We start from the raw sequence: 19,988 nt of genomic DNA, 5'->3' as shown, positions 1-19,988 counted from the left end.
TGGAACCATCGACAAGGGCGATCTAACGCACCTGGGACTTGCTTATCATTCCATCCCAAGGGACCTTCTCGAGGAGCCCTAGGGTCGAGCAGAAGAGCCTCCAAGAGCTCCGAACAGAGCTCCTCGGAACGCACCCGGCTGAGGGATGCCTGACGACGCCCTCCCCGCCCGTGATTTTCTTGTCAAGACCGTGAGCGATGGCAACTACCATAAGCTTCTTCTTGATCCTGTTTACTAAAGGATACGGAGGACCCTAGGACCGAAGAGTGGTACCTGCTTCCTAGTGTAATGGCTCGACGTCAACAACAACATCATCGTTCGAATGTGAAGACGCTGATACAATCAACGCTAACCACTGACCTTTCCCATCTTATATCGCGATACGCTTTGGACGCGTCGACGATATCCGCAATTCCGAATTTACGACCGACGGATGCATCCGTGGATAACTAGAGATGTACTGGCGCTTCTCTGCCGCCATTGAACGCATAAGCACGAGTACCGGGAATGTCAGCGCTCTCGCGACCGAGCGCAAATCGATATCTGCAAGTACTCAATCCAGGGGAGGCAATCGACATTTCTGCGCGAGTCGACACCGTCCAGGCTCGGGGGAATAAGTCGCGCGCTGCGTGCACAGTGCGACGCTGTACAGCGCATACAGCCGGAAATATAATGGATTATTACGACACCTCACGCACTGCTGAGAATCTAATGCCTATGAACTATCACGACACGGAACGTTAGGGTATAAGAATGCAAACGCTTGGAGTCGACCTTCGCATAACATATAGTGAGACTCGTATCAGTCATGTCAAGGACAGGGGATAGGGCCAGAGACCAAGCTCGATGCTACTACAACGTGACAAAACCATAGATATGAAGGAGAGCTAGGAACAAGACGGAGACGCCAATGACATATGCAGAAACGCGACCTAGATACTAGTTGATAGACATTCGATCTGGCGAACTAGATAAGGACATAAGGAAGCACGGTATGGAAGAATAGAATGAGAGAATGCACGCCAATACAAGACAGCTGGTGTCCCCTCGGGCCGGCCTTTCGAAGGTGTCCATAGCTTCGGGCCTACAGATACTTTTGTGGTAAAACCGCAATCGTAGGCTGTATGGATACTGGCGATACATGCCGGACATCGACCAGGACCAGATCTTCGAGGGCCACCGGCTTGCCTTTAAAGCTGAGCGGACAGTTGTGGCTCTGCATTTTGTCCTAAACAAACGTTGTTGGCCGTCCAAATATTTCGCGAGAAGACATGACACCAGGAACTCACCAACAGCAACCTGACTTCTCGGGCGACTAGAGCCGCCACCTTGCCGCGGCTGAAACCCACTCCATTCGCGCTTCGAATATTATGCTGTTTTTCCTGGTAGCCACAAACACCAGATTTTGGGAACTATGAGATCAGAAGGTTAGCTGCGAGCCAGGGTCATCCTGGATCAGAAACATACCCCGAAGCGTATAGACACCTTCTGTTTGGAAGCTAATTCTCCTGTGAATGCGTCAGATGTGCTCTCTGACACATCCCCTTTTTCGGCGAATAACATAGGGACATCATCAAATTGGACGATTGCATCGACGCCTGTAGGCACCTTGCCGTTTCGATATGGAGTTTGGTCAATGATCGGTGGCGAGCTGTTCGACACAGGACTAGCCCCAATTTCAGCCCTGCGATGTCCGAAGGGCTGAAAAAAGCGGCGGGCTATGAGATACATGATCACAGTAGAAGAGATGGCATCTTACAGTGTCAAGAGTGAACGCGTTGCAAGAGGGATTGACACTCAACCACGAGGGGCCCCGCTTGACGAAGTGTTTGGGGAGCTCCTCGCTTGTAAGGCATGCCAGAGAACCATCGGGAAAGTCCTGATCGAGCTAGCAAGCTGAAGCATCAGAATCACCCGACGTGAATGCCGATAGCACCAACTTACCCGCATATCGAACACGTTGTCTGACAACCAGGATTTCGGATAGAAATAGCCATCTCCGAGCTTTTTATACTGCTGGGTAAGAGCGTTGGGAGTGTACACAATACTGAACAAAGGAAGCGTCGCCAGCTGCAAAGAGCAGGCTTTAGTTATCCTGACGCTTACGTTAGACGACTTACTCACCTCCTTGAGGTCAAGTTCCCGAGACATAGTTCCGGTTTTTACAGGAAAGAGGAGTAGAGAGCGTTTGTGAGCAGAGGTCGACGGCCCTTGGGGAGCCTGTGAGTCCCAACTTCAACTTATATATGCAAGACCTGCAGGACCATCGCGACAGATATCCCAACGTCGTACAGAGTCTTGGATGCCAGCGGTGTTGGTCCCGGGAGGAACAGCAGCCCTGTAGATAGCCACGAGATCGAGATATCCCGATTCACATAGCACGAAAGCGCGGGCTCTTCGCTAGGAAATGTCAAGGTGAGCTTTGAGAGAGACATTAACCTTAGTACGCGCCTCCAAGCTGCGGACAAGCACTAAAGGTGGACGACTATGTGAACATCGGACGAGGAGACAGTGCGAAAGTATGCTGCCTCATGGCGGACGCTGTGGACATTGAGAGGCGCCTGCAGCAGTTCTCAACTGGCCACGACGCCATAACGATGCATTGTTGACGAGCCGTCATGCGCGACTTCACATGCGCCCTCGAAATTAAGTTGGCCAACAGGGATCCTCATGTCAGGTCATCCCCAGCGGGAGAAACGTGAGGTACGCTTACCTTTCACCACAGGATTTCTCGGTTGGGACAGGATATGTGCCCTGCGATGAGGCTTCGGGGCGCACATCGTCTCTGTCCTTCGGCTTTCAAAAGGGATATCAAACGTGCTTCACATAGATATCATGATATTGAAGATCAAGGCGAGTCCGAGATAACCACGCGTGCAGACGACGGACAGACACGTTCAGCCCTGGACTGCATGGATCATGGACCTATGGATATCGTTCATAATGAGAAGGCGAGCATTGAGCCTTCATGCGCGCGTACAATCCTTGCGACTCACACGTTGACCTGTGTGCCTCGCGTCGTCCAAGCATCCTAGACAAGCTTGGGGGGTTTGCGGCTGCTCCTTAATCAGGAAGGGGGGAGGCCCGTGAGGCGTTTGAGCCTACCGGTACGCGTACGACCCAAAGGCCTGTGGCACGCACAATTTAGCCAGGGGGGCCCGCTACAGCCGACTCTAGATTGGTACGGAAAAGAGGCCATAAGCGAGGGGGCAGGGGAGATGCATGTCGCAGAGGGAGACCAAAGAGAGCGTGGTCAACAGGCAAGTCGAATGCTAGACCTGTAATATTGGGATTTGACGCCTATCCCGTTCCATCTGGCCAGTCGCAAGAGGCAAGTCACATGCTGCCGACGTCCACCACGCGATGTCGAGGTTCGTGGTCAGTCCCAGTGAGAACCTTCCCTGTTGCTCACGATTCTCATCTTTTTTGGCCCGTTTCAGTCCGCCCAAAAGGCAGAAGTAGTCAGATATCCACATGTATGTAGGTGAATGCATAGATATCCGTCCATATGCACACAAAAAGCTATTTGCCGTTCGTCATCTTTTCCCGTCTGTCTCCGTCTATTTGCATCTTTTTCGCCCGATATCTGTATGTTCCACTCTATTGAACGCCTGGCAAAAATATAGGAACAGAGTGCAACAGTCCTATACAGTTGGGGCTCGTTGCGCTTGGGCACCAGATCGAGCATGAACGGATATTGTATTTATGGGTGGTTACTCTACAATACAAATTTCGCATTACATAATAATACGCTACTCCCCGCGCCCGCGCATCGTGCCAAGCCCGCGTACAGTGACCTACCACGACGTGCTCTAACCTACTGCGTTGCTGCACCCGCGCGGCTTACCTGTATGCTGTGTGACAGCGAGTAACCCACTCACCTGTGTTTTCGTGTACAGACAGCGATACCCTACCTGTTAGCGAGGCTCACGGTGGCTGAGAGTACCGAGGACAGAAAGGGATGGTGAGAGGAGGGAAGAAAGGATGCATCAATGGGAGGACGGCTTTCGCCCACTATATATAGAGCATCGCGAACACCAATGGCGTCATGGACGAAGGAGCTGGGGACGAGATCGAAGGCCAGGCAAGAATGGTTATGGTGAGATAACCGTCGGTCGGCACACAGGGAGGCATATATGTGATAGATGTGGATGGAACAGTACATATACATCGGACACCGGTTTAATACTATCGATCGACGTCAAACGGCCCATTGTACATATAGAACGGCCCATTGTATATATAAAACGAGCCAATCGATGTATGTAACGAGCCATTTTAGACGCCGAGCTGTCATCTAAATCGCTCCGAAAAGACGGCATCAGACGGCAACAGCCAGCAATCTTTGGCAATAGGCGGGGTTTTCACTGGGGCTCAGCCCCCGGCCACCTCTGTCGCCAAATATGACTTATCCAACCGGTATTCTCCCCCGCGCTACTGGAAGTTCTTACAGGTGGTTGCAACTTGTCACTACCGTCGCGGAGTTGAACGTTGACCGCAGGAATTTTCCATCTCGTCATTTTGTTCGATTACTATGAATAGAGACGAATGAGAAAGACAACCAGACGCAAACTGAGGGTGTCGAGGACACAAGGAACCAAGTACGAAACAACGAAAACAACCGTTGCTTGGTCACGTGCGTCTCGTACTCAGTCTATCACAGCGTTTGCAAGGCAAACGATGAGCCTGCGGGGGATTCGGGCCCAAGTCAGGCGACGAGTGCTTGCTCCCAAATAAACCTCGCAGCCTCCTTGAGCATTGCCGGAGAGAGATCGTGGCCTACCCCCGGCTCGACAATGACCTCCTTCAAGCCATGCTTTCCTACATTTAACTTCTCGACGACTTCCTTCGAAGAAGAGAACGGAGCGATCTTGTCGTCCTGCCCGGACAAGACCAGGATCTTCTTTCCGAGGAACGGGTTGGACTCATCCGTCGCCGTGTAGGGAGCTGCGGCGGGGTCGGCGCGCCTGATGAGCTCAATCAAAGAGTCTGGCAAGTACGGAGGGCCAACTGGTAGCTTGTGCGCCTTTGCCCTCTTGGATATGAGCGTGAGGTAATCGGGGCATCCTAGAAATGTGAGGTGTCAGTAACTGTGTCAAGGCCACATCGCGAAACGGTCACCTATGATCGGGATGCCAATCTTGACCCTGGGGTCTGTTCTCTGCGTGAGCAACCCCTACCGCGACGCGGGTCAGGGACACGTACCGTTCTTGAGAACGATCCAGGTCGAATGACCTCCCAGACTTTTCCCCGCACACAGCCACTGGGATATCGTCCGCTCCCCATTCGGGAAGAGGTACGAAGGCAGAAAGTCGATAAGGAACGATACGTCTTGAGCTGTCCCGGCTGCAGAGTCAACGCAAGAGGATCAGCCACAACGAGCGTTGACATGAATCACCGTCGGCGGCTGACCGAGAAGCTTGGCGTACTCACTTTGTATAGCATACATGTCAATCCTACGGATACGCATGAACGATGAGTACCAGCCCCGAGCGAATACACACAGAGCGTAACGGTACTGACGCGTGCCGCTCGTTGTTCTTCTCTGGTTCAGAGAACCAGCCCATGTTCGCGCGCTCGTCGACCATCCGAGCGCCATGGTTCCTTTGGTCCTGCAAGAAAGACCCTCAGCGTGGTCCTGAGCTGCTGCGAACCGACCAAACTCACGATCGTGACGATAATCAGGTCCTGCGACCCCTTATGGGCGCTCCTCCGCGCCCTAATCTCCTCAAAGAAATCGTTCACGTACGTCTCCATTCTCTTCGCTGATCCTGTCCGACCATGCAGCAAGAACATGACCGCAACAGGTGTCTCCGGCTTGGTCGCGCCACGGTCGGAGAAGACGTTTACGGGCAGGCCCGCGACGACGACGGTCTCCTTGTGAGGCTTCAAGTTCTTGCCGTGGCTTTCAGGGGCGGCGTGCTTCGAGTGTCCTAACTTGAACATAGCGTACGTCGTACGCTGCGCTGCAGACACGTGTCAGAACGAAGCTGTGGTTACGATAGGCTGTTCACTTACGAAGGAGATATGAAGTGCAGGGTCAAGATGAACGTGGGATGATGGACCTATTCCGACCCACGCCGTACGTGTTATAGGGATACGATTGTGACGTTGTAGTTACAAAAATCACCGCCGCACGTCCGATGGCGTCCTGGATCTGCGCGGGTTCACCGAGAAAGGCATCCCTGGTGTCCAACCGGGATCGTACATAGCCACCAAGCCATCACCCACCACGCCTCGCGGGAACGCGCACGCTTCCGCGCGTCAGCGCTGACGTCACGACTATACTCTTGCGGGGACGAATCGTGCCCGGGTACTATACTACTCTCCTACAGGCGTCGCTGCGATCTGAGGGGACCAGACACTGATATTCAGACGGTCTAAGTCACAGATTCCTACGACGGAACGGACAGAAAAGAAAAGCAAACGGTGGAGAGATACAACAGCAAATATCAGAACACGCAGCAGCACGAAGAGCGTCACGTATCGGTCGTGAGTGGAGGCAGAAAAGTCACTTCATGTAACGAAGGGCAACCATGCAGAAACAAACGAAATGCAATCAAGAGACATAACAACAGAGTAGGACGCCGAGGTATCCCTAGTCGCGAAACAACCAAAAAGTCAACAGTCAGCGCAGGACACTGCAACATCAGCAGCATCGCCAGCACCACAGGGGCAGATAGATGGGGGGGGGGAGTTCGTCACAGTCATCACGGGCGCGCAAGACTATCTACAAGTACTACGGCGGGAACGTCGGACGTGCCCCTTACAAGCACTATTAGCGTAAACCGAACAGCGAGAGGCAGCGTCGCGAAAGCCGTCCGCATGACCGGGTGGGTGAGTACGAAAAAAGAAGCTAGCAATGCCTTCCTAGTGTGGTGTGGTGTGATCGCGATAGAGTCCATCATCGTCCATGTAACGCAATGCGATGCGAGTGCTAACAAGCCCGCCCAACCGCAAGCCGCGAAGCGACACGGGAGATGCGATAGCAACGTGCAAAGAGAGTGCAGGCAAAGACAGAGATGTATGTAGTAGGGTCAGCGGAAGCCAAGGTCCATGCGTCCTCTTCCTTCTCAAGAGCGTGCGTGTTATACTTCATCCTCCACTCACTCCTCCTCTCAACTCCACTCCGATATGGACAGCAAAAAATCACATAATTATCCCCCTCCTCAATAAGGCCCTCTCCTCTGGTCCGCGCTCATCCTCGGCACGTTCTGGTGGTACGGGTCGAACTCCGTACTGTTGCTCCGCGGGTCGTCAAAGTACGGCGAACTTGGCGTGTGCAGGTTCACCGCGCTCGCCCCCGCGGCGTGCATGTTGGGCCCCGGGCCCCACGTCGTGCTCTCGTTACCCTGCAACGGCACGAAAGCGCTCGAGTCAGAACCTCTGTATCCTGCCCCAAGCCCGCCCGCCGTCCGAGACCCAGCCGCCCCGCCAGGCGCCGAGCTCATAGGGTACGAGAGCGACGACGCCTGACGCGCGGCTGCGCGCCGGCGCCGCGCCATACAAATTCCGAAAACCGCACCGAGAATGCCAACGGCCGCAATCGCCGCGATGATCCCACCCACCAGAGCGCCGGTGTGTGACGACGACGCGCTGTTGGCCTTGTTGCCGGACGAGCTACTGTTGCCGTTGTTGTTACCTGCACCGCTGCCGGACACACCGTCGAGACGGCTTGAGGCGGGAAGGACGGAGGCGGCTTGCGTTGGCTGAGTCTCGATGTTGCCGGTGCCGATGGTGACCCACGAGGCGTTGGAGGGGATGCCGGCCACAGTGACAAAGAGCATAGCCGGGCCGGGCTGGAATAGGTTGGGGTTGGGAGGGAGCTGAGCGACGTGGAGGGTGATCGAGCCGTCGCTGTTGACCGTGTACGTGTTGTTGAGCTGCATGATACGCTGACCCATGTTCATCGCGTGGGTAGTCCAGCCACCACGGACGAGGACAACGGTGGTGTTATCCGCAGCGTTGTTGGCGGAGCCCGAGTACGCGGAAGAAGGCACAGTCAGGTCGAACGAGTTACCACCGTACGACAAGGTCTTGGGAGCGCCAGTGAACGTGGGGCGGTTCGTAGCAGCGAAGTACGATGGGTAGAAGACCTCGGCCTGGTAGGTGGTAGGGAAGACGGTGGTGGTGTTGACATCGACGTTGGGGTTGGAACCAGCGATGAGTACGGACGCATCAGGGAGCAAGATGGCAGACGAGTGGTAGAGGCGCGCGATGCTCGACGTGTCAAAGCCAGCGTTAGACCAACGCGAACCTTTCGGCGCGCGAGGGTTGTAGATAGCAGGTTGACCAACGGGCGCAGCAGCAAGAGACATGCCGTACGGCGGATTGAGGGTGTTGAGTGTACGAGTAGAGTAACCCGCAGTACCGTTCGCGCCACCGTTGACGATCAGGAGAGTCTGGTCGGGGAGGGCAATGAATTGACCCATGGTACGACCGACGATCATGTCATCATCCTCAACGTATTCAACTACAGAGCCGTCAGTCGGCTCGGGGGTGATCGTATGGCACTTGTTCGACGCGGGAACGTTCCAGGTGTCCTCAAAGGGCCAGGAGTAGTTACCCCACTGGAAGTCGGTCATGTTCGAACCACCGCAGAAGATGACGGTCGGCGTGTAGTTGTTTTCGGGGGTCAAGGGAAGCATGGCAACACCGCCGGAAGCAGGGTAGACACGAACGATCTGATCGGGCATGTCAGGAAGGTCAGTCTCCGTGTTCGTCTCGGGATCCCAGAGCACTGCATTGTCAGTGAATCAGTAAAAGGCGGAGCAAGCAGAGATGAGGAAGACCGACTCGTCGAGTAGTTCGCCTGGACGAGCATCTTGCCTGACGGCATGAGGAACGTGTGCGCGTACGCGTTCAGACCAGAGGTCTTGATCATGAAGTTCATGGTCTGAGGTGTCTGGCCGTTCGAGGGGAAGAACTCATACGTCGGTGTCGCGGCACCACCCTCGAAAGCAGGGTCCACGTTGGGGTAGTTCCGGTTGATGTAGCCACCGTTCGAGAAACCGCCGATGAGGACGATCGTACCGTTGCCCATAGGCTCCGCGGCGGAGTACCAACGCTGAACCTGCATGGAGAGGAGGGACGCGTTGTCGAACCATTGGCAGTTGGGTGATGAGAAATCGTCGCCGTCGTCACACGGGTCGAGGATACGGATCGACTTGGTGCCGTCAAAGTCACCGAAGGTCGTGTCGAAAGTTGCGGTGTAGGGGTTACCGGGAGGCGTGACGTCACCGATGTTACCGCCGGGGCCGACGGCACCATTACCACCGAAGGTGGCAAATGAACCGTTTGGCAGATGCATGCCGGATGCGCAGAAGACGTTGGTGGTGACGGACATTGTCGTCGCTTGGCGCGATGCAATGTCGTAGACGGCACCCATGGCGGGATAGTTGCCAAACTTGGCGGCATTGGCCTCGGACTTGTCCAGGATGTAGACCTTGTTGAGGTTGCCCAAGAACATCTGTTGAGCGAGATAGGTTAGGGACGCACGGGGGCCGTGAGACGCGCGCGCAGTAGCAGAGACAAAAATGAAAAAGGGAGACGTACCATCATGGCGCTGACCTGAGTGTGGCCACCATCCTCAAACGAGCCCGCTTTGTGTGTCTGGGCAACTGCTGTTGATGCTGCTCCGAGAGAGAGGGCCAGCAATGAGAGCTGGCGATTGAGCATCGTGAAACGTCGTGTAGGGCAGTCGATTAGAGTAGGAGCGGACTAGGCGATTGATGATATGCTAGGAGAGAGCAGGAGAGCAGATGGACGTCCTGGGAAGGATTACAAAAGGAGAGTGTAGGACGACGGGACGATGGTGGAGGGAAGGAGGGAGCAAGGGAGAGGACGGAGATGATGGAAACGTTGAGACCAGTGCAGCCGTCAACGCCTTATACCGCTCTCTCTCGCGTGGGCCTCCGATTACGTAACTCTCCCCGGCTCCCACCTGCTCCGCTTCAGGCAACTCACCGTCGTCGCCCTCCGCCAGATTTCTCTCGGTCGGCCGCGACTCGAGCTCGACCCTCCCGCCCACTCGCTTCGTGTCCCTCGTCCGACTTCTCTCCTTTCTCCCTCTCGCGAGCCCAGCTCGAGTCGTCTTATGCGCATGTTCGACGACGCCTACCTGTGCTGCCGAATACCGGCACACAATAACATTCAGTGCCGACTCGGCTTAGGCAAATTTAGACCGTACTGCATGCGCAGTTTCTCACCCGTCTCTCTGTCTGCCCGTGGGGCATTCCATCTGACCGAGGCAGTGCACGCAATGGCCACAGATGCCCATGCACGCATAGATCGATGATAAGCCACATCTCTTCCATCTCTCCGCCCCTGATCCACCCCCTCCTCAAGCATAAGTACATGAATCTTGAATATCCCCTCGGAGGAAAACATGTTGCGACCTACGCCTACGAGCTCTCGGACCGGCTCGGAAAGTTATTTTCTCCCACAAACCCACAAACCCACCATCCCGGTTTTAACCATTCTGGACCCGATCTCCGCGAAGAGTGATCGTTGCGCTCAGCGGAGGCGTCTGACCGCGTCGGCGACGTCGCGTGTCGTTCCGGACTTACGCTCGCAAGCTCAAGCGAGACGGGCGACGCTACGCAGGCGCTCGACTCGCACATAAGTTCTACAAATTCCAGTACGGCTCGCCCGACGCCCATTGCGCATGCCACCGCTGGACACCTGCCTGCCAATGATGTGCTTGCTGCCACTGTCTGAATGCTCCCTATCGCGGGAGCATGGTCTTCCCTCAGATTTTAACCCACTAAGGATCCACAAACTGTCGAGGCTCTTCAAGCTTCAAGCCTCTGGTTTGCCTATTTGCGAGCTCAAAGTCGGTTTTGAGTTCATAATGCTGTACCGCAACATCTGCATGCGGAGCGAACACTTCGCAGTTTCGATTTTCTCCCTTGCTTGCACCCGGCCATTTGGATGCTCGGAATTGTGGTCAGGCCAGCGTTCGATCTGTCCATCGTCTCCACTGAGGCAGGGACGTTATGCCACTTGGTTTATTGGCCCCGTGGTCAGCGGTGCAGGCTTCGAGCACAATACAAGCAGCATACTGTAACAAGAACGTTTGGCAATGTAAACATTTCTACGGCTTCGTCGAGCTGTTCGCCGGCTTAGGCACGAAATACTTACAAGACGATCTGTGCTGACATCAATATTGGGGTGCATATTAGTCACTATAAATATCTGCGCCGCTGAGACGAAACCACTAAACGCTCCCGAGATAAAGTCAATCTTCCGGCCGGCCAACAATATTCAAACTCCTGGGGTTGCAGTGATGTCACTGAGGCAAATTCGGACGGGTACATCAAACAGCCCGTGCGCTCTTACGGTAGAGTGCTCGTGGAAAGATGCGGAATAAGTACGTTCTGGGGACATCGCAGGACGTGCTCCTCCGGACCTGTGGACATGAATCAGGAAACCAAACCGGGTGCTCGCCCGACAGCATCCGCGCTCCGTTCTATCCCCGGAGGCGTTGGTATCTACGGGCAATAAGCTTCCATGTCTCGGGCTGTGCACACATACATGCTAATACCTTTCCTATCAGAACACCCTGGGGATCCTCGGACGGGGGAACGGTGGCACGGCATGGCCTTCTCGAGTTCCCTGTATGTATGCGGCCATCGCGCGCACATCGCCAGAAACTTGGAAGGGTGCGTGTATGAGATCCCGTCCCTTTCTTCTCGCGTCCTCGCTCCCCAAAAAGGCTTGTCATCTAAGAAATTGTACTTGGACCTCGTTGGTCATTGACGAGGGCTTACAATGCAAGTGTACCGGGGACGAGGAGCACGCTTGAGACACACCAAAGTACCTTGCAGCGAGGAGGACATCGCGGCTCTTGCCTGCTCATCGTGGTGGTCTTCGGTGTATATAGCTTCCGGGCAGGCACGCTGATGACCGCTGACGACAAATCTAATGTGCGGACATGTGACCTGCGCTTGGAGAACGTCTTACAGGTCGATGATCTACAACATGCAGGACGCCACCTGAGCGATCAATGGAAGTGAGGAGACTCTGCCCGGACAAACTCACTTCCATTCAGGAGTCGGATGTCTGCGGCGGTGAAGATCCAGGCCCCGTCTCAAGTCGCTTGTCCAGTGTCAAGTAGTGAACGAAACAGCACACATATGGGTCGGTTCGTTGAGAGCCAACGCGATCCCAATACGCGAAATCCTCGCGACCGCGACCGCGAATGGATGCGGTCAGGCACGCTACGTCAGAATCGCTGTTCTTGCGTTATGGACGTGGTCCGATAGTTCTTTTGCAGGTTATCCTTGTGTGTGTGAGTTTCACTCCTGCATGCACGCGAATGGCACGTCCATCATCAGTGCAATCTCGAGTCAGAGATTGCACACAGACCTCTCAATTTGTCGACTTCTTGGGCGGCCCAATTCAAATCACGTCTTTGATTTCATTCTTTTGGAGAGATTAAGAAACGTTGGTGAAGGTCACATTGAATTGTAAGAGCAAGGAGGAACGTCGCGGGTGTGCGCGGGAAGATCCGGCGCTTATGAGCTCGTGGGTCGGAGCGCTGGGCGGCTCCGATACCCTCGTCGAGGATCGTGTCGCTCGTCGTGTGTATCTATCAAGCATCCTGGCCAGCGTTGCTTAGTCGCCGCATCAGGCCTATTGGTGCCTCCGCCTTGCCTCCGCCTTGCCTCTGGAACCCAAACAGCCCGAACAATCTCCAAACGCCCACACACTACGACCTACCAAATGACGCACATGTTCCGTCGGCTCCGGCCAACCGCTGCTCTCCGTCCTCTCCCCGGGACCGTCGGCGGCCATCCTCGGACCTCTGCCAGAACATGCTCACTGCGAGCATTCACAATAGGAGACCTTGGACTAGTAGATGACACTACCCCGCTTCCGGTGTTGCGCATGCGCAGGCAAAAGCTCAGCGAATGGAGGAAAGAGGAGAGGGTGAAAGAGTAAGCGTGCGATGATAGACTGACGTCAGTCTGGATGGCATGTCCGATGCACTCGGTGCGCCCAGTGTGCACTCGCACATCCTATATATGCCTTTTGTAATCTCTCTCCATCCCTCCTCCCCCTCCTTCTCCCTGTGCATCGCGATTCGCAGCAACCATGTCCTCAGCGACTCTACCGCGGCGATATATCCCGCACAGCAACACCCCGCCGACCGACATCAAGCCCGTCAAGCATCGCATTCACGAAGCCTTGGCCGAAAACGTCCTCCGCGTACACAGACACCCCTCCACCAGCCCGAAGGTATACCATGGCTCCGCAGGTGCGTATCCAATCCCTCTCACCCATCTCTCGCATCCGCCGACGGCCCACTTTGCCTTTGCACGCCCACAGGCGAGATCATCATGGACATGCGCACCTTTGGCATCCTCCCCTCCAAAAACTTCCCCAACACGGCCACCTCGTCCCTCATCGCAGATCCCTTCCACGAGCCCCGCGACGGCTCGCATGTCGCCTACCTCGAGACCTCCGTCGGCCCCGCCACCCTCGTCCTCGTCCGCCAGCTGCGCCTCCGCCAGTCCCCGGAATCGACCGCGAACAAGCACGCGCGGCGCGGAAAGCTCGACGGAGAACTGCTGGACGAAGTGGAGCTCTCGGAGACATGGCGCGGTGCGATCGATCTCCTGCACAGCGCGCAGGAGGTCGCGGTCTCAGAAGCGCTGGACGATGACGGCTGCGAGGTCCTGTACGGGCGCGCGGGGCTGCTTTATGCACTCCTGGTTCTGAAGAGCGAGCTGGCGGTGACGCTGAGCTACTTGGAGCAGACGAGAAAGACGAAGGATAAGATCGTGCGCGACGTGGAGAAGCTCTGCTCACACGAGAATCTGAAGGAGCTGGTGGATGATATCATCAAGCGTGGCGAATTCGGGGCGCAGCGGTATGCGGAGGAATTGGAAGAGAGCGAGAAGGCGAATGCTCCGCCGCTCATTTGGAAGTGGCATGAGGCGCGATATCTCGGTGCAGCGCACGGCGTCGGTGAGTCTTGTCTTCCTAACGGTCGATATCCTTCCTCATAGTGCCCTCGTCGCAGTTGGTATCCTGCACCCCATCCTCTACGCGCCCTCGGATATTATCAAGCCCCATTGGGATAAAATCCTTGCAACGGTCCAATGGCTCCTCGCTGTTCAAGACCCCCTAGGCAACTGGCCCACGAAGGCCGGCCGCCACATGCCGGTCATCCCCGGCGGTTCTGCGACACATGCAGAATCCAAGCACGTCGCCATCGACGAAGAGCACGACGACTCGCTCGTCCAATGGTGTCACGGCGCGTCCGGCTTCCTCATGTTCTTCTCCGTCCTCCTCCGCCGTGCGTCCCTCTCTCCCTCCGCTTGTCCTCTTCCCCCCTCCCTCCGCGAATCAATCGTGGCAGCCGTAACCCGCGCCGGCGAGCTCGTCTACACGCGCGGCCTGCTCCGCAAAGGCGTTGGGCTCTGCCACGGCGTCGGCGGGAGCGTCTACGCGCTCCTCGCCGTCTCCGACGCGCTCGACTCCTTCTCCAGTCCCAACGCCCCCTCCTCCAGACACGCCAACGGCGCCTCCCCGCACTCGCACGGCTTCTCGGGCCTCGCGCGGTCCATGACGCGCTCCCCGCCGCTCCCCGCGGACCTCGACGAGCAGCACGCGCACTGGTTCCGGAGCGCGCTGCACCTCGCGGACCTCGCGACGGGCTGGCGCGTGCTCATGCAGGAGGGCAAGATGGAGATCCCTGAGCACGCGTACAGCCTGTACGGGGGCGTCGCGGGCATGGTGTGCGCATGGGCGGAGGTGTATACGCGCCTGACGGGCCATGCGAAGGAGGGAATCGCGCATGGGAACGGGCATGTGCCCGGGGATGCGGGTGCTGGGGCGGGGGCGGGGGAGGCGCATTCGCATGTGCATGCGCCGCAGAGGAGGGGCGGGATGCCGGGGTTTGACGATCTGGCGATGTTTGAGTAGTGCGGGGGCGGGTGGGGAGCCGTTTGGTGGGATCTATCTGGAATGGCTTGATTCTTGCATGTGTTATGTTGTGCTGGTATGTTGCTCGCAGGTTTGCTTCACAATGTCGCATTATGCTTCACATCACAGTGTACATTACGCTGTAGTTTATTCATTACGTTTTCGATGCACCCTCGCACGTCTGCATATGCAGCGTTTGGACAGTGCGACGTAGCCTCGGTGAGTGCACCCGTTCTTGGTTGATTCGATCTATTGTCATTGACAAGAATGCGTTACAGGTCAGACCAGTGCTACGTATGCACCATGACAGTGCCTATAGCACTGACCTGCTCGCAAGTCTCAATCCCAACCCGTACGAGACCCGTCAGCCTCGCTATGGGCCTGGCATCGCCCCTGCCTCACAAAGACATCCTCCCTCACTTCATCTTCTTTCCTAGAGGCACCCCCCCCCCAGATAATCCGTGCTGGTCACGTCCTCCTCGTTTCCCAAGCGATCGTGCAGCATGCTCGTATCGGCCTCCTACCGCGGTCCCTATCAGGCCGGCAGGCCTAGCCTCACCACCCTCCTCGGCGCGTCCATCCTCGTCTCGCTTCTCGGCGCACGCAGGCCCTTCCCGGTCGCTCTGGCACAGACCCAGAGCGCCAACGACTCGGTGGCCGATCAGTGGCTCCACGAGCTGTACAGCGTCTTCGGTATCGGGCCTGGGGGCTCCACGACGCCCGTCTCGAGGAGCGCGACGGAGACGTCGGCGGAGTCGGCGAGTTCTGTGTCTGGCTCATCGGCGATTACTACGACCTCTGTGCTTGCAGATGGTACTACAGAGAGCTTTACCTCGACGAGCGGGAATCTCATCTCGACAAGCGGGAACCTTACCTTGACGACTGAACGCCCCGCCTCGACGACCGAAAGTTTGAGCTCGACGGTCTCCTCCCAAGTCCCTGCGCAAACTCAATGCAGTCGAGCGGCGAGCGGAATCATTCCCAATGGTACCTCGTCCACTAATGGAACCAGCGTCCAGGACCGCGCCGTGTTCGCGAACTTCGTAGTCCGGAATGCGGAGACGTACACGGTAGACTGCTGGACCGAAGGTTTGTCGTATGCCGGTTCCTCAGGCGTATGTACATCTGACAGGCCTCTTACTACGTGCAGACATTCAGCTGGCGGCCTCGGCCGGATTCGATGCGTTCGCACTCAGCGTAGGCAACGGGACTGGCGAGTCCCAGCAAGTCGCAAACGCGTTCGAGGCCGTCTCCAGCTTCAACTCCAATCTGACGAACAGCACTTCTGAGTCGGCCTTCAAGCTTTTCCTCTCGTTCAACATGACCTCCCTCCCGTGCTCGAGCGCACAGGACGCCCTTGTCCTTCAGGAATACATCGAGACGTATGCCAACGCTACGAACTACTACAGATACAACGACAGTATGCTCGTGTCGACGTTCGTCGGGGAGGACTGTACGTTTGGACAAGGCTCTGTGGACGACGGGTGGAAGTTCGCATTCAGGTCAGGAAACGGCTCGACGATTATTCCCGACGTATGGTTCGTCCCCGCATTCCGGGGCGCAGCGGATGCTTTGTCGAACACGACTGTCGTCGACGGAGCGTTCAATGTGAGTGCCTCGAGGTTGTCATACACCTTGTACTGTCGCAGAGGCTGATGCGATTATCAGTGGGATTCCGCATGGTCTAATGCGACGAGCTTCGATGGCGATCAGTCGTATATCTCCCATCTAGGAAATAGGACGTACATGGCCGCAGTCTCCCTATGGTCATTTACGGTAAGTCCCACACCTCTCTGTCCCGCTCGAAGATATATCAGGGTGTTGACAAGGATTCCAGCAGAACGATGGAAGCAACAATGCCACTTGGTGTAGAGCAGGCTGGTTCTTCGGGGACCGTTGGAACACGCTCATCGAGAATCGCGCCAGCGTTCCACTGGTACAAGTCGTAACATGGAATGAGCCACTCGGCGATTCATATATCGGACCTTTTAACCTGTCAACGACGCACCCACTCAGCCCGAACACCACAGAGCACTCAAGTCGCCGGCGCTCGTTGACGAGGCGGGGAGATACTGGGCAAGGCATCCTAGCACGGATCGCACCTTTGATGGCCTACTACATCATCGGCTTCAAGACCGGCTCCTACCCATCCGTGACACAAGACATGATTTTTCCCTGGACGAGCCTTTCCCCGAAGAGTGACAACTGTTCACAAGCCTGCTGCGATAGCGAATGGGTGCGTCTTCTACGTCTCGCAAAGACAATAGTGTTTCTGATAGGCTGACACCTGCTAGATCCAAGGACAACTGTGGGCATATGCGCTCCTACCGGCTCCCGCGAATGTGACCCTGTCTTGTGGCGCATCCTCAAACAGCACTTCCTCAAATAGCACTTCAGCCCCCTCAGGCCTTTCCGGCATCGAGCTCTCTCTCCCGCTAGACGGCTGCAAGATTCAAGTGGGGATCACAAGAAACTCGACGAGTTCCGTAAACCTAACGCAGCATGAAGAGTTACTAGGCAAGAAAAATGTCCCTGGTTGGGCTCTGTACGAGGGAAACAAGTCAGAGGGTCTGACAGTCATCGTACCAGCCATGTAGTTACTTGAGGAGACTGCACAGAACGGGGACTCACAGAGATCCACATAGTTCTATGAGCCAGAAGCCGCAGAGCGTTTTCGCTGGTACTTAATCCGCAGTGGGCGCTTGTGATACCTCTTCGAGACTTGACCACGTGGAGAGGAATTTCAACCGTATCGCTGGGCGGTGTGCCTTTCCCGAAGCCTCCACATCCTCCGCCGTCTTGAAATCATAGTGCTTCTTGTCTACTGAATTACGCTCCGAGTTCATTCCGGCTCTCGAGGGCAGCCGTAGCTCTCACCCTTGATTTTCATGAGACCGCCGTCTGTAAGTCCTAATTTGATATTGGTATAAGTGGGAAATCGCGCCCATTGACGGAGATTGGTATAGCATAGATATAGTCGTCAGCATGTGACAGAAGTACGTACCTAAGAGGTAGGGAAAATAGACATGGACGGTGAGAACCCGCTCGGGACTACAGAAGCTTGTAGGCCACAGGTGAGAATGCCGGTCCCCCTTATTGACGAGATTGTACACGCGCATTCCGCCCATTGTCTCGATTTTGTCAGTGTCCTCAGATGCACAAGCCACTCTCTCCTTGTGTCATCTCTCTGGAGAACGATAGTACCACAGATGACAGGTCAGGCACACGATACCGTCATGGCCGTGTCATCTGCTTTGCGTTGATTCAATGCAGTACGTTATTGGTACTGCACCATGCCATCGTATGCGTATAAGTGAAATGGTTGTGACTTGCCATCCCGAGACCGGTGACTTCCGTGCAGGGGCATATTCTAAGAAGCGAGTCCAGACCTAGTATCCCTGCAGCCTGGGAACATTGTGGATGAGTCCATTCTCGTATCGCCATTGACAGATTGTCATACTGTGTCAGCGCGTACGATTAAACTCAAATCATGATGTTCGCATGGGCCTGTTCTGAGAAAGCGGGCATCCAAGTTCCTTGCCAGCGCGATCCTACACCTTGGAATCGTACCCATATATGCTGAGATTGTAGACCATTGGCCTAGTCACGACATGACCTGCATCTCACAGCTCCCATTGACTTGTTCCTCTCGTGCTCAATACTACTGAGTGGTATAGAGATACTGCGGCGGAACAGAATCCGATGTGAGTACCAGTCGGTCCACGGGCCGTTACTCCATGCAGTTCATCGACATTGACACAGGCTTGACCAATATAGGAACAGGACTCCGTGATCACCAACGATACGCTCATGTGGTACAGCGCCGACACGATGCATGGAAGAGTCACGCCGCGCTGACCTGCGCAGCCCGCTCGTGGCAGATACTTTAAGTGGTCTTCGTCTCCTTAGTGCCTGAGCCTACGGGCCCTTTTCCCTCCTCTTTGTTGGTATGTCTCCTGTGGCCATCCGTCGTCCTACCTTCTGACCCGAAGGCCCGTACTAGACTTGCACCATAACAACAGACGTTTGGTGACCACGAAACCATCCAACCGCAAGAAGCAGGTAGGTTTGGTCAGCATTTCCGCCTCGCAGCACTAAATTGATTACAATTTAGACATGCGATTACTCGACACAAGGACCGGAGAGTTCTTCTGGGTCGACGACCCTCGCACTGTTCGGTACGCTATCCTGTCGCATGTCTGGTCGACTACCCAGGGGGGGTTCGAGCAAACGTACGACGATGTCCGCCACATCCACGAACAGTGTTCAAAAGCCGACCCGGATGAACATGCCATCATAAAGAAGCTGTCGCCGAAGATACGGCGCTTCTGCGAGACCGCGTTGAACGACGGATTTGAGCTAGGCTGGGCAGACTCCTGTTGTATCGACAAGAGTAGCTCCACCGAGCTCTCTGAATCCATCAGCTCGATGCACAGCTGGTACCGTTACGCTGGCGTTTGCTACGCGTTCTTGCAGGATGTCGACAAATCCGCCGGAGATCATGATTTGGAGCACTGGGAGCAATTTCGTAGCAGCAAATGGTTTACTCGTGGGTGGACGTTGCAGGAGCTCCTCGCCCCTAGTGTCGTCCTCTTCCTTTCCAACAGCTGGGACGTCATCGGTTCGAAACACACCCTGGCTTCCATCGTTTCTGAGGTCACTCGCATCGACCGTGCGGTCCTCACTTTCGAGCGTCCGCTAGACAAAGTCTCCGTTGCGCGTCGCATGTCCTGGGCCGCCGCAAGGAAGACCACGAGGGAGGAGGATAGGGCCTACTCGCTGATGGGCATCTTCGGGGTCAACATCACCGTCTCCTATGGAGAGGGCCGCTATTCATTCATTCGCCTGCAGGAGGAGATTCTGAAACATATCCCTGACCAGACCATCTTCGCTTGGGGATCGTTCCTCACGAGCCATCGGTTCTCGTTCACGCGTATCGAAGACCGTCCTGATGGTCCTTCAGATCCGTCGGATAGTTCCATTTCCATTACGTCGCCGGAGAAGCAATACCTCCTGGCATCGTCCCCCAAAGACTTCGAACAGTCCTCCGAGCT

The 19,988-nt window shown here is 55.7% G+C and overlaps 6 protein-coding genes across 6 annotated transcripts; 3 read left to right on the top strand and 3 right to left on the bottom strand.

Annotated features, from left to right (window-relative positions):
- Positions 1-662: 662 nt before the first annotated feature.
- DICSQDRAFT_183475 (uncharacterized protein) lies at positions 663-3,011 on the bottom strand. Its single transcript, XM_007370205.1, has 7 exons — positions 2,997-3,011; positions 2,125-2,925; positions 1,945-2,070; positions 1,760-1,888; positions 1,468-1,701; positions 1,290-1,412; positions 663-1,228 (listed from the first exon to the last, which is right to left on the bottom strand). The coding sequence occupies exons 2-7, from the start codon at positions 2,149-2,151 to the stop codon at positions 1,085-1,087; spliced, it is 783 nt and encodes a 260-aa protein (XP_007370267.1). The 5' UTR covers positions 2,152-2,925; positions 2,997-3,011; the 3' UTR covers positions 663-1,084.
- A 1,506-nt stretch (positions 3,012-4,517) lies between these two features.
- On the bottom strand, positions 4,518-6,162 carry DICSQDRAFT_140743 (uncharacterized protein). The gene is made up of 7 exons (XM_007370230.1): positions 6,019-6,162; positions 5,668-5,966; positions 5,524-5,612; positions 5,434-5,456; positions 5,206-5,346; positions 5,122-5,154; positions 4,518-5,067 (listed from the first exon to the last, which is right to left on the bottom strand). The coding sequence occupies exons 2-7, from the start codon at positions 5,944-5,946 to the stop codon at positions 4,709-4,711; spliced, it is 924 nt and encodes a 307-aa protein (XP_007370292.1). The 5' UTR covers positions 5,947-5,966; positions 6,019-6,162; the 3' UTR covers positions 4,518-4,708.
- Positions 6,163-7,169: 1,007 nt separating this feature from the next.
- Positions 7,170-9,678, bottom strand: DICSQDRAFT_157610 (uncharacterized protein; the record flags this gene model as incomplete). Its single annotated transcript, XM_007370229.1, has 3 exons — positions 7,170-8,740; positions 8,797-9,469; positions 9,556-9,678. The coding sequence occupies 3 exons, from the start codon at positions 9,676-9,678 to the stop codon at positions 7,170-7,172; spliced, it is 2,367 nt and encodes a 788-aa protein (XP_007370291.1).
- Positions 9,679-13,080: 3,402 nt separating this feature from the next.
- On the top strand, positions 13,081-15,106 carry DICSQDRAFT_157609 (uncharacterized protein). Its single transcript, XM_007370204.1, has 3 exons — positions 13,081-13,261; positions 13,333-13,974; positions 14,030-15,106. Exons 1-3 carry the CDS (start codon positions 13,099-13,101, stop codon positions 14,932-14,934), a joined length of 1,710 nt encoding a protein of 569 aa, XP_007370266.1. The 5' UTR covers positions 13,081-13,098; the 3' UTR covers positions 14,935-15,106.
- A 331-nt stretch (positions 15,107-15,437) lies between these two features.
- Positions 15,438-17,622, top strand: DICSQDRAFT_174366 (uncharacterized protein; the record flags this gene model as incomplete). Its single annotated transcript, XM_007370203.1, has 6 exons — positions 15,438-16,023; positions 16,085-16,542; positions 16,603-16,710; positions 16,775-17,170; positions 17,229-17,527; positions 17,580-17,622. 6 exons carry the CDS (start codon positions 15,438-15,440, stop codon positions 17,620-17,622), a joined length of 1,890 nt encoding a protein of 629 aa, XP_007370265.1.
- A 1,332-nt stretch (positions 17,623-18,954) lies between these two features.
- Positions 18,955-19,830, top strand: DICSQDRAFT_92836 (HET-domain-containing protein; the record flags this gene model as incomplete). Its single annotated transcript, XM_007370202.1, has 3 exons — positions 18,955-18,996; positions 19,049-19,176; positions 19,252-19,830. Coding segments are annotated over exons 2-3 (705 nt in total), but the record flags the coding sequence as incomplete, so codon positions are not given.
- Positions 19,831-19,988: the final 158 nt, after the last annotated feature.

Source organism: Dichomitus squalens, assembly GCF_000275845.1.
Source record: "Dichomitus squalens LYAD-421 SS1 unplaced genomic scaffold DICSQscaffold_63, whole genome shotgun sequence".
In the NCBI taxonomy this organism is placed as follows: domain Eukaryota; kingdom Fungi; phylum Basidiomycota; class Agaricomycetes; order Polyporales; family Polyporaceae; genus Dichomitus; species Dichomitus squalens.
The sequence above is the reverse complement of the archived record's forward strand: the minus strand, read 5'-3'. Positions and strand labels throughout refer to the sequence as shown.

Excerpts from the sequence above, each read along its gene's own strand:
- DICSQDRAFT_183475 (XM_007370205.1), bottom strand. The coding sequence starts at position 2,151 with ATGTCTCGGGAACTTGACCTCAAGGAG. Across the intron at positions 2,071-2,124 it reads GGGAACTTGACCTCAAGGAG|CTGGCGACGCTTCCTTTGTT; the intron begins GTGAGTAAGTCG and ends TGCTCTTTGCAG. Across the intron at positions 1,413-1,467 it reads AGGTGTCTATACGCTTCGGG|TTCCCAAAATCTGGTGTTTG; the intron begins GTATGTTTCTGA and ends CTGATCTCATAG.
- DICSQDRAFT_157609 (XM_007370204.1), top strand. The coding sequence starts at position 13,099 with ATGTCCTCAGCGACTCTACCGCGGCGATATATCCCGCACAGCAACACC. Across the intron at positions 13,262-13,332 it reads GGTATACCATGGCTCCGCAG|GCGAGATCATCATGGACATG; the intron begins GTGCGTATCCAA and ends GCACGCCCACAG. Across the intron at positions 13,975-14,029 it reads CGGTGCAGCGCACGGCGTCG|TTGGTATCCTGCACCCCATC; the intron begins GTGAGTCTTGTC and ends CCCTCGTCGCAG.
- DICSQDRAFT_140743 (XM_007370230.1), bottom strand. The coding sequence starts at position 5,946 with ATGTTCAAGTTAGGACACTCGAAGCACGCCGCCCCTGAAAGCCACGGC. Across the intron at positions 5,613-5,667 it reads ACCTGATTATCGTCACGATC|GACCAAAGGAACCATGGCGC; the intron begins GTGAGTTTGGTC and ends TCTTTCTTGCAG. Across the intron at positions 5,457-5,523 it reads AAGAACAACGAGCGGCACGC|GATTGACATGTATGCTATAC; the intron begins GTCAGTACCGTT and ends GCGTATCCGTAG.